The 13539-nt window shown below is 36.2% G+C and overlaps 1 protein-coding gene across 1 annotated transcript; it reads right to left on the bottom strand.

The window, feature by feature from the left end:
• Positions 1 to 2813: 2813 nt before the first annotated feature.
• On the bottom strand, positions 2814 to 13172 carry LOC309511181 (erythroid membrane-associated protein-like). The gene is given in 5 exon segments (XM_082186304.1): positions 2814 to 3034; positions 3036 to 3511; positions 3667 to 3702; positions 12764 to 12902; positions 12994 to 13172. Coding segments are annotated over 5 exon segments (855 nt in total). The 5' UTR covers positions 13138 to 13172; the 3' UTR covers positions 2814 to 2974.
• Positions 13173 to 13539: the final 367 nt, after the last annotated feature.

Genomic DNA, 13539 nt, shown 5'->3' with positions numbered 1-13539 from the left:
CGCATGGTAAGTATATGACGTTTTGGGGTGAGACCGGGCTGCTATAACAAGAGCTGCAACAGTAGCCTAGTGCTGTGTGATGCAAAAAATGTCGAGAAAGAGAAAGTTGGCTCTTGCGTTGGCTTTTGAAGTTACCGGGGAGGAGAATGTCGGTTCACAAAGACGTTTGTGGGTGCACGACAGACAGTTGTTCTTGTTGTTATGGAAACGACAGGTCTCGCTACTCGCTTGTCATTGGTCAGCTGTCAAAAAGGCGCTTGACGTAGGGCGTTCTTTTCAGAAAAGTTGAACTTTTTTCAACTTAAAAAGACGCTCTGAGCTGCAGAAAAAGACGCCGGCGGTGGCGTCTAAAAAAGCGCTCAGGACTTTTTTGAAAAAACGGTTTACTCCATAGGGTTATAATGTAGAACAGACGCTGGCAGTTTGAAAAAAGACGCTAAGTGTGAACATAGCCTTAGTTGTTTTTTTTCTGACAGACCAGCCCATGAAACGCGTAGATCAGCGGCCCATTGGTTCTTTTCTTGATTGACACTGGGCTGGCCCAATCACAACTTTAAACGAGTGAGCGAGCGTGCAGCAGTGTCAGTGTGTATCTGTCAAAATAGTCAGCGAGGTGGAGAAGAAAAGCAAGGAATGTGAAGAGAAATAGCGTGAAAAAATAGAAACAGGCCCTTAAAGCAGACACTTTATGTGTCAAAATATATGTTTTCTGACCTTCATCAGCTCCTGTGGCAGATGATGATAGGAGGATCAGGAGAGAGAGGTGAGAGAGTGTAGAGTCCGCGGTAAGCAGAACTAACGTACTTTCAAAACACTTAGGCCATGTCATGAGTGTAGGAACCCATAACCCAGTTACAGATTATTTCCACATCTGCATAGTTGTCGATTACCGCAATTCAATTGAAATTTAATGAGAGGAGTTTGTAAACCATGTTTTCCGCCAAAATAAAAGCTTGATGCAGTTTGCGTCAAAATAAAAGATCATGTGCTTATCTCTTTCAAGTATAGAAATTGGTACAAAACTAATTATGAAAGTTTCCTTTATTTTTTAGTGCATTTGTTTTACAAAATATGGCTATTACTGTCATACGATTAATGTTATAACTATTATTATGTAGTGTAATGTAAAAAGACATTACTGTCTACACTGTAACTAAAAGAGGTTTAAATTTTTCTTTGTTTAATATGTACACTGAATATGGGTTGGAGCTTTTAATTTTGAACTCTCAAAGTGCACCAAATTGATGAATTTAACATTAAAATGCACAACATTTTCTTACCCCCAAGAAAGCATGCCCCCAAACCCCCTAGAAGGACCGAGGTCCACCCACCACAGTTTTACCAAAAATCCTGTAAGAAACACTGGTATTGCTATGCCAATGCAGCTTATAGCTTGTTTTAGGATTCATCACTGTGGAGTGTAGTTCAACTGTATTAATAAATGTCAAATTTGTACTTATTTCATCTGTTAACTTTCACTCGTTCCTATACTCACTCATTACATTACATGGCATTAGTGGTTTTAAGGAATAGGAGTTGGTATGCATATATTTAAGGGCGTGCAAAGATGGGTGGTGTTTATGATCATATAGTGGGCCAGTCTGGGCCAAAATGCCCGGGCCGATTTTTTGTCCCAGTCCAGCCCTGACCCTCATGTTTCTATGACGCTTCTATCTGAAGATATTTCATTCAATGGAAGTCTACGGACTTGTTGCTAGGGTGCTCTAAATGGTTGCTAGGGTGTGGCTTGATAGCTTGATGATGATCCTTAATCATCTTAACTTAATGAGAGACTGATTGGTTGCCTGAGTAAAATGAGCCCGCCCCCTTGTCTCTATGACACTGTGATGCAACGTCATGTTCAATACAAAATTCCTATGCAAGTTACCTTAGTAGGATTTGGATCGCCTGTTTCATGGGTAGTCCTTCACCATAGTGTGTCTATAGGGCAATTTTGGGCACCTCTTACACCCCAGGCCCAGAGGTTCAACTTACACCCCATTACGAAGTATGTTCTTACAGAGCCTGTCAGCTTCTTCAAATGTGGTAACCCACATGTTTCTATGAAATCCTCGCTCAGATATATGACCCGTCAAAATTTGTCACAATGTAAAGTCTATGGGATTGTATTCGCCCACTTTTTCGCCTGCCGGACGAACATTGTTCACTCAATCTCTTATAAAAGTCATAGCTCACCTCTCCTCAATAGTCCGCAAGATTTGATGTCCACCTCATTCATGGGTCTCTGACAAACGGTGCGGGACGAGTTACGCGCCAAAGTTTTGTACAGAAGAAGAAGAATAAATATGTGAGATAATTTTTATGGTGAGCTCCAATCATATGGTGTTTGGACTTGATTTTTCTCTTATCTTTATTCTTTATTACCTTTGTAAGATTTTTTTCAACTTTCTTTCAAACTTTGTTTTTCATTCATTCCACTAACAATTCACAAGTAGTTGCATAAATTAGGCCCATTCATATTTATAAAAATGCACAGGTGAACTTCTCACAAAAAAAAAAAATCTCGTATCTCAAGCTAACGCAGCTTTCTTTACTCTTTTTAAATATATTGTAAAAACGAAATATCTATGAATATCTACTTAATTTTATATATAAAATATCTGTTTTAAATTGTATCTTAACATGTCATAAAGCCATCTAAAGTGTGTGAATTGTATGTACAAATCAAACTGATGACCCTGGTTTATGGTTGTGAACCTGAAATGTAAGAATCACACTCAAAAATATCTGTTACAGGAAAGGTAAATCAATCATAATATTGGACACAATAAAACAGAAACAACAACAAAAAGTACAAAGAAATGAATGTCTTTATTCAGATGCTGAATCACTTCGATGAAAAGCAGCAACAAATGATTCTCATCCTTTGAGTAAGAACACATATTTTTGGAAGTTTTTAAACAATTACATGAGGCTTTATTTTAGTCAAGTATTTCATATTAGGGGTATACATTCATTTATTGTGTTTGACAGGAGTGATGATCAGTGGAGTTGAGTTTTTATTGCACGGGTTCAAAATATGGATAGAGTTTCCCAGTGAAAGACTGATCAGTGAAAGAGTAGATATGAGAGCTGGACTCCACATCATAAAAGGAGAGCAGACCCTCCTCATAATCCACAAACACACCGACCCGCTGCGGCTTCACTCTCACACACAGAGAGACAGAGGGACCAGCACAGGCACTATATTCATTCTCTTTCCTCAGAATCACAGTCCAGTATCCATTACTGGGAGTCAGTGTGATCACTCCCTTCCTGTTAATGGATTCTCTGGCCACTCCTAAAGTCCATTTAGTCTTTCCCTTCACCTGCACCTCAAAATAAAATCTCCCTGAGGAGAATCCTTCCTTTCCCAGGACACAGGGACACTGATCAAATCTCTCTGGTTTGTCTGGGAGTTTCTGTCTAATGTCTCCACATCTCACTTGTTTTCCATCATCAGACAGGATGAGAGCAGGATTAGCTGTATCAGGATCCAGAGTCACATCCACTGAGAAAACAGAGAATATGAATCACAAATTCACATTACAGATATTTAGTGATGATGTTTGTAATATGTAATCAGTGTTTAATCATACTGTCGGTCAGTGATGAAGCTGTGAGTATCTGAATGTAATCTAGTGTAGTGCAGACAGCACACTGTACCTGCATACTGCTGTCTCCTCTTCAGTTCTGTAGAGACTAATGACAATAAAACACCATCAGATCTTTGACATGTTTATGTGTGGAATTAGACAAGATTTAACCTGTTAAGCTGCAACGCCACTTTTGAAAAATCCCCAGAAATGACATACCCAAACTGAAACACATACAGTTCATGAACCCTTTGCACTAAAAGCACAAGTATGATCTCATTTGAAAGCTGACACCTGGTAGTTTATTGTATATGTAGAATTAATTATTGTCATAATGAAAAAAACATTTTTTAAATAGCTTCAAAGTTTTGTAAAGTTATTAGAAATTTATTTTTATTAAACATATTCATGAAAATAAAATTGAAGTGGGCCCTGGAGCAATCTAGAAATGCACTGCAGCTAAAGCCATATGTGTGACCATGTTATATTTAAAATCTGAAAATGATAAGTCTAAAACTCTGTATTTGGTTAAATGTTTTTCAAGATCATGTCAAATTACTTTATTTTGATTAGACTCTAAAAATGCTACTGATGTTTAGTCATCATCTAAGTCATCTATTCAGTCTATTGTCTCTATTGTTTTGTGGTGCAAACGAGCCCCATTCAGTCTCAGTCTCCCCAGTACACATTCACACACCTCTCCAGCCTGGTTATGGATCTAAATATGCATATCTTTTGTCTGCATTATAGTTACTAACGACTGGCTATTCACAGGCTATTCATAGGGTTTCAATCCCTAATTTATTTTATCAAAGTTCTCACTTATATTTGAAACTGTATCAAATGCACTAAAACAAGAATAACTTCTAGGTGACAGGTGCACCTGAGCTAGCTAGCATGTTAGCTTAGCACACCATCAATACACGACCATTTATGAGATTAAAACTATGTTTGTGCTTCAAACTTATTTTATAACGCAAGTCGATTGTTTTAAATAATCTTCTGTGATCTAATTTGGCTTCAGATAAAAAAAAAAATCAGAAAGAAAATATATTATTTATAGTATGCACGATGATAAAGTCTATATCGATTAGCATTACATTATAAATATAATCTATTATTATAAAAATACCTGGCATTGCTTGAAGAACACTCAAATATCAAATATCATTTGCAATCATGTTTATTGTCTTCAAAACGTCTATATCTGCATATTACAGCGATCTCTGTGTTAGCTTTGTGTGTAGCTGCTATCAGTGACGTCCTTGAAGGTCACATGATTATGGCTCTTCTTCATGTTCCATATATGGAGTATTATTGTGCATATAGCGCCCTCAGGCTATAGGTATGAATTGAAAACACAGCACATCTCAGTAAGAAGCGCTCATAATGATTACATCGACGCATTTGGGTATAAATTCAATAAATATTATTCCTGTCTATAGAAATATGATGTGAATCTATGAGAATATATCAATATTTCTCCAAGTCTGCACATTTTTGAGCTAAAAGCCCTGAGGGACGTTGTTTTGTGAATCGCTGTCATGACAACAGCACGGAGTTTTTTTTTCTGAATGGACCAGCTGACGGTCATAAATCATATTAAAGGGATCAACGCATTTTTCCATTTCATAACTCCTGACACAAAATAAGACATAACTGTCACTATAAGTTTCTCAGAATACAATAGTTGTCAAATATTGAAACTTGAGTCTTATATCTTTTTAATGATGTATAGTTTGTCAAGGTAAAACATTTAATCTGATAGTAACTTTGAACTAAATAAATAAAAAAACGCTTCAGTGCGCCGACGCACTGGTGAGGGTTAACAGGTTTAAGGTTATATTTAAATAATTGTGTACAAGATCATGTTTTTATCTGATTAATGTGTGTGTGTGTTTAGCACTGCTAAGCTGTTGGTGTCAGGACTTGAGTTTGATCATTGCTTTCCTTCTTCTTCTTTCTTCTTTAAGTTTTATGGCAGTTGGCAAACCAGCTAAAAGGTGCATTTACCGCCACCAACTGGACAGGAGTGTGAAGCACATAATGAAATCATTGCTTTCCTGTCTTGTCTCTTGATTATGGCTGTTTCTCAATTCCAAGAACGCAAAGAACAGACTTGCGTTCTCTTTGAGACTGGTCTTGCCAGGCGACCTTGAAAGAACGAACTCGGAAGGACGCGAGTACACAGAACGCATCTTTATGAGAATTGAGATGTGCTGCGATATTGCTCCTTAACTGACCATCTCGGCAAATACAACACAACATCACAAACATATGTCACAACCTTTTAAACATTTCTTTCATGTTATTATAGACGTTGTTTTCATAGTTTATATCTTTTTTATTGTACCATGTGTATTTATGAGTAGCCTATGTGTTACCTATGTTTTGTCAATGTTAAGATTCTTTTTAATATGCCAATAAAAATACTGCCGCTTTCTTAAGGTCTTTATCACTTTATTAAAATGAAGCAAAAGAGACCGACAAATGTAAACTTTCACGAGCGGGAATCTCTTAAGTGAGAACGAGAAGTTTAAAGCTTACAGCCTTCCGTACGTCGACTGCCCGCAACGTCTTCTGGGATTTTTAGCGGTTCGATTTGATGCATCCTCGATACCAAGGACACATCCGGGCACTTCATGCGTCCTCTGTACTTGCGTTCTTGAGTATTGGAATCGAACTTCGACGGTTGATGATGACGATATTGAGAAACAGCCTAGTATGTTTCCCTGTATATTTCCACAGCACCACAGCTGTGCTGCATTTGTAATCAGCGCTACTGCGCACCTTTCTCTCACCTGTTTCTTATTTCCCTGCACTCTTGTTTCCTGGGCAACCACAGCTGCACAGCATTGTAATTAGTGCTCTTGCACACCTCTCTCACCAGATTCCCCTCATGTTTGATTTCTCACACTATTTAGATCCCTTCTTTATCTGCTTTCTCTGCCAGAGTGTTTTGGCTGTTTTTCTGTCAGTCTCCAGCCACTCAAATATTGTTATATTTTGGCTTGTCAAGCCCTGCAGCTCTGCCCTGTTCCTTGGACTGTGTTTGCTTGTTCTGACCCTGCCTGCCTCTTGACCACTCTCCTGTCTTGCCCTCTTGCCTTGTTGGACTGCCTACCCGTACCCTTGCTTGTCCTTGGACTACGGAATCATCTCTTTGCCTTATGCTCGGTGGCTCGGCTGCCTGTTTAAATATTGTTTCCTTTTACTTAGATTTTTGTCCAATAAACACTGTTGGAACTGATCTGCTCTTGGGTTCTGTTTTTTTTTTTTCTTCCAGCCATTTCAGTTAGAGCTTCAGGCCTGATATTTCACACCCATCCCTCTTCTCATGAAGATCAAATCTGCCTCTTAAACACATGATGTCTATTCATTAGTTTTTCTGCTTTTGTGGTTTTGGTGAAACATTTAAAATCATTCTCTGCTAAATTGATTTGCACACAAATGTTTATGGAAACCCTTAGGAAATATATTCACCAAATATAATGATGGAATAATAAAAAAAAAAAGGACAAACAATCTCAGAGTTCATTGAATATTAATGTTTCTCTTTACAGTTTCCCCTCTATACAGTTTTATATGTTTTCTGAAATCAGAGCTGAAAATTACCTGAATAACTGTGAACTGATGATAATAATGTGACCATTGAGTTTGGGACACAACAATATAGAATTATTTGTATAAGTTGAGCTGCATTTTCCAAATTCTGAGTGGCAGTTGAGAGAGTAGAGTTACCATGACAACGGCAGCATCCTCAGACAACACAGAGGAGCGCTTGAGTAACTACTAACTCTCGTTTCCCTCTCATTTATTGTTAAGTTTTGTTAAATTCATTAAATTTCATATCACAATGTAATTTACACACTTTAATGTCAACAAATTTGTTTCAGTTGGTTATCTATTTTATTAATAATTTTATGATTATGTCATAAACGGAGCCCCTGAGGGGACCTGTGAAAAAAAAAAAAAAAATAGGACTTTCGCGTGCGCACGAGAAACTATCGCGTGGGCACGAGAAACTATCGCGTGGGCACGAGAAACTATCGCGTGGGCACGAGAAACTATCGCGTGCGCACGAGAAACTTTCGCGTGGGCACGAGAAACTTTCGCGTGGGCACGAGAAACTATCGCGTGGGCACGAGAAACTATCGCGTGCGCACGAGAAACTTTCGGTTTGCGTTATAGCATCATTAATACAAATGTGGAAATATGTATGAATATATCATTTATGTTGTTGTTTGACATGTTTTGAAGTGTACATTTTAGCAAAAATCTCAAGCAAGGTGCTATTAAAGACAAGACTTAGAGGCATATTTTAGTCACAATTCAAATAATTGTATTAAATTTGAATATACTTTGAATAAACTTTGTATTTGTATGTGTATTGATAAAAAATAAACAACAGGCTAATAATCTTCTGCTACTGAGATGAAGGAAACAGTTTTTTAAAGAAGTAAAGTTCACAAGATTGCTATTTATCTTGACCAAACTGTTCCGTCATCAGCTCTTCCTCAGTTCCGCACTGCAGAATAAAATAGTCATCCTCTGCTGCAGTTGTACGGATTCTTAACGCATTTATTGCAACTACATTTCATCTTTTTCTCATCAAACAACCAGATTAACGAATGGTTCGACACAACCCGTACCTAAGAGCCTAGACAGGTCTTTCTTCTGTATGATATACTGTATACAGGGTAAATGACGACTGTTGGCCTACCATGGTCGCCCTCGTCCAGTAAGTTTTAAATAATAATAATAATAATAAATTAAGATATAAATCAATATAATTCGTTGTAAATTAAATGTAAACAATAGCTACAAAAAGGTAATAATTGACTGTATAGTCCTAACGTTCATGCATGAACTGTCATTCAGACTTACTGTCTAACAACCAGAGAACAGAGAACATCAGAGATATTAAAATACATACTCTTCTGAGTTTTATGATGTAGGGCTTTTTTTATTAAAATTTATCGGCCTATAATTTATATCTCAAGGATGCGAGCTTGTGCGTGGCGCACTCAGTCATGTTGAGAGGGAAACACGCATTCAACACTAAGTCTATTCAGAAATAGTGTAAAAGACCTGTAAATAAAATACAACATTAACATTAAACACTATTAATAACATATAGGTGCGTATTTTACTTCCCCATAGCCAAATCCTTAAATTAATGGAATCAGAAAACAACAAGAAATGAAAAATAAGTAACCACTTATAATAATAATAAATACTATTTTAAACGCCAAGCCTAAACGAATTTATTTGAATCGAAACTGAAACTATACCGCAAAGTTGCGCATCTTTCGTTCGGTCCAAAGTTTAATACTGAACAGGAATTAATAATAATTTAATAACGAACCGGCTGTGATGTCAATTATGCCAGAAGTGAACCGATGTTGTTAATATCGCGATTCGCCGGCGCCATCACTTGAATTTGTTCCTCAGTTGGGGAAATAACTTTATCGTTATAAACGTAAAACGTCGTATTACGTCATTCGAAACAGTAAAATGTATATTTTTATTTGTGTACATTCAAAATGACTACAAAATGTCATGCCTTTGAAAAAGAAAGAAAACAACATGATGCGGACGTGTAGAACGTTATCCAAGAGCTGTTGTGGTAAAAAAAAAAAAAAAAAAACCCTTTGAAACATCACTTGTCGGGCTTGTGCTAGGCCTACTCTGAATAATACCTGAACTTCGTATTTTGAGCACTTCTTGCGCTGTTGTTGCTTTTGCCTCTTTATGATGACTCGCTGAATTTAGTCCTAATTTGTAAGTCGCTTTGGATAAAAGCGTCTGCTAAATGACTAAATGACTAAATGTAAATGTAAATGTAAAATGTTGTAAAGCCTAGCCTATAAATAATCTGTTACAGTAATTTTCTATTATATGCAAAAGCTGCAACCAAATTGTTAAAAGCGCTATATAAATGAAGGCGACTTGACTTGACCTGACTAGAAATCGAAAAAAGAATGATGACAAAGAAAGCTGATGACTGTTCAATGAACATTCTGCAAAACATTTTTGTGTTCACAGAAGAAAGTCTGAAAAAGACAATGTTTTAAATTATATATATATATATATATATATATATATATATATATATATATATATATATATATATATATATATATATAATATAAATTTTAGATAAAGGTTTGATTTTTTTTTATTCAAACTGCAATTAGTGTAATTGAATCAGTGTGTCTTTCGTTCAGTATAGTTTTTTATTTAATTTAATATTTAAAGTAGAAAATTAGAAAAGAGTTCCTTTTTCGTTTTATAAACAATAGCCTATTTCTAAAACGTTTTTCGTTCTGAGGTAGAAAATTTAATAAACAGCTTGAATTGTTCGATTTCTAGTCAGGTCAGGTGAAGTCGCCTGCATTTATATAGCGCTTTTAACAATGTGGTTGCAAGCAGCTTTTGCATATAATAGAAAATGACTGTAACAGATTGTTTATAGGCTAGGCTTTACAACAGCTCTTGGATAAAGTTCTACACGTCCGCATCATGTTGTTTTCTTTCTTTTTCAAAGGCATGACATTTTGTAGTCATTTTGAATGTACACAAATAAAAATATACATTTTACTGTTTCGAATGACGTAATACGACGTTTTACGTTTATAACGATAAAGTTATTTCCCCAACTGAGGAACAAATTCAAGTGATGGCGCCGGCGAATCGCGATATTAACAACATCGGTTCACTTCTGGCATAATTGACATCACAGCCGGTTCGTTATTAAATTATTATTAATTCCTGTTCAGTATTAAACTTTGGACCGAACGAAAGATGCGCAACTTTGCGGTATAGTTTCAGTTTCGATTCAAATAAATTCGTTTAGGCTTGGCGTTTAAAATAGTATTTATTATTATTATAAGTGGTTACTTATTTTTCATTTCTTGTTGTTTTCTGATTCCATTAATTTAAGGATTTGGCTATGGGGAAGTAAAATACGCACCTATATGTTATTAATAGTGTTTATAATGTTAATGTTGTATTTTATTTACAGGTCTTTTACACTATTTCTGAATAGACTTAGTGTTGAATGCGTGTTTCCCTCTCAACATGACTGAGTGCGCCACGCACAAGCTCGCATCCTTGAGATATAAATTATAGGCCGATAAATTTTAATAAAAAAAGCCCTACATCATAAAACTCAGAAGAGTATGTATTTTAATATCTCTGATGTTCTCTGTTCTCTGGTTGTTAGACAGTAAGTCTGAATGACAGTTCATGCATGAACGTTAGGACTATACAGTCAATTATTACCTTTTTGTAGCTATTGTTTACATTTAATTTACAACGAATTATATTGATTTATATCTTAATTTATTATTATTATTATTATTTAAAACTTACTGGACGAGGGCGACCATGGTAGGCCAACAGTCGTCATTTACCCTGTATACAGTATATCATACAGAAGAAAGACCTGTCTAGGCTCTTAGGTACGGGTTGTGTCGAACCATTCGTTAATCTGGTTGTTTGATGAGAAAAAGATGAAATGTAGTTGCAATAAATGCGTTAAGAATCTGTACAACTGCAGCAGAGGATGACTATTTTATTCTGCAGTGCGGAACTGAGGAAGAGCTGGTGACGGAACAGTTTGGTCAAGATAAATAGCAATCTTGTGAACTTTTCTTCTTTAAAAAACTGTTTCCTTCATCTCAGTAGCAGAAGATTATTAGCCTGTTGTTTATTTTTTATCAATACACATACAAATACAAAGTTTATTCAAAGTATATTCAAATTTAATACAATTATTTGAATTGTGACTAAAATATGCCTCTAAGTCTTGTCTTTAATAGCACCTTGCTTGAGATTTTTGCTAAAATGTACACTTCAAAACATGTCAAACAACAACATAATAAATGATATATACATCATCCATATTTCCACATTTGTATTAATGATGCTATAACGCAAACCGAAAGTTTCTCGTGCGCACGCGATAGTTTCTCGTGCCCACGCGAAAGTTTCTCGTGCCCACGCGATAGTTTCTCGTGCGCACGCGAAAGTCCTATTTTATTTTATTTTTTCACAGGTCCCCTCAGGGGCTCCATAGAAGTCCATTAGTGTATAGAGTCATTTACGTGATACTTTCCTGAGTTTAGCCATTGTGTGAAAGAATTAGAGCATTTGTGAACATATTGTTAGATTTTCTTTATTTATTTACTTATAGATTGTGATTTAATTAAAGTATTTATATATATTTCAATGCATTTATGAATATTGTGATTTAAATGTCTTAAAGACTCTGAAATACAATATTTATCCTCAGAAAACACAGAGGAGCGCTTGAGTAACGTAACTAACTAACATCTCTCTCTCATTTATTGTTACGTTTTTCACTGCTTACAGTCCCTGCAACACACATGATCACACACTTCCCTTATTTCAGCTTGAATCAGATTCATTCTTCATTACTGATGCTTTCTACTAGGCCTATATAAAACAGGGCAGCAACTTTTGAGTTCAGCTAGGAGTGAGAATTGGGGAAAGGGATTAGATTTCAATATCCATTTAATATCGATATATACATGGATATATATAGTCCATGTTAATTTTATATACAAATAAAGTTGTATATAAATAAAAATATAATTATTAATTAATATGTAATATAGTGCTTTTTTTAATCCTCTCTGGAGTACATTTACTTGCCAGCTATAGTTTATGGACACTGAATGGCTTTTCTGAGGTAAATGTTATATGACATTATTTGATTGAGCGATGCATGAGACATGATCCATTTCAGTAAGTTGTACCGGTTCTTTCAACACCCTCTGATATTCATTCATATTTATTTTGAACTAGTAATAAAGAGGAAGAGATGATCGGTTCATGTGCCACTTGAACTGAGGCGACAGCAATACGTCACGCCATATTAAGAGCCACAATGGTATTTATTGTTTGAATTCTGTAATAAAACGTACAACATTTGAAAGCTAAGACTTTGTTTCAACCTGCTCTGTCTTGTGTCTGTGTCCTCGTTGCTCCACAATGTTTTTTCACTGTGTGATAATGTGGATGTGTGGCGTGAGAACAGTGTCAATTGTGAGTCTCACTCTGAATACCTGAGAGTTGTCAGCCCTGATAAAAAGAAGATAAATATATGTATCTGTACGGTGTATTTGATATTGCTGTACCAGTTAGCGTGAATTTCTCCTGTAGAGAATCCTGCAGTTTAGTCAGAGCTCTCCTCAGAGTCTCCAGACTCTCATCAGTCTTCACACTGATCTCAGACCAGTTCCTGGTGTTTCTAGAGCTGCACAGGGATGAGTAAATCTACAGCAGGAGAGAGGAGAAATCCTTCAGCATGGGGAGTGTTATGGTGTCATATACTGCATTATCATTGATCAGAGAGATGTTGACTGACCTGTAGGAGGTGGAGGTGATCTTCAGTGTGTGAGAGCTGCTCCAGCTCAGTGTTTCTCATCTTTAGCTCAGTGATCTCCTGCTCCAGCTCTTCAATGAGCTCTTCCTCCTGTTTCTCTGCTGCTTTCTGCTGCTCCTCCATCATCTCCAGCAGTTCAGTATAAAATATCTAAAGCAAGAGTCAGTATTACTATTGATCATATTTCAGTGTTTTAGGGAGTGTTTTTTCCAGTTTCATCTGCACCGTTTGGACTAAATAATTCCTCAAATCATGTGCCTTGTAGAGGAGAGTTGTGCTGTCACTTTAAGTGATCTGAGTAAAAACTAATGAAATGGCAGCAGGTAATCACAATTAGCGCTTTTATACAACAATTCACTAAACACAAATTTAATATTCATTAACTTACGTTATAGACACAATATTGACAGTTATGCATCCTTCATCTATTTTTGCTTCAACGAAAACATTTCCAAACAAAACCACCGAAGAAACAATTGTTGAACTAAGCAACACAAACAGGTGTTTATGTGGTTCTTTATTTATTTT

The sequence above is a fragment of the Leuciscus leuciscus genome, assembly GCF_965113295.1.
Source record: "Leuciscus leuciscus genome assembly, chromosome: 12".
NCBI lineage: Eukaryota > Metazoa > Chordata > Actinopteri > Cypriniformes > Leuciscidae > Leuciscus > Leuciscus leuciscus.
This window is presented reverse-complemented; position numbering and strand designations above follow the sequence as displayed.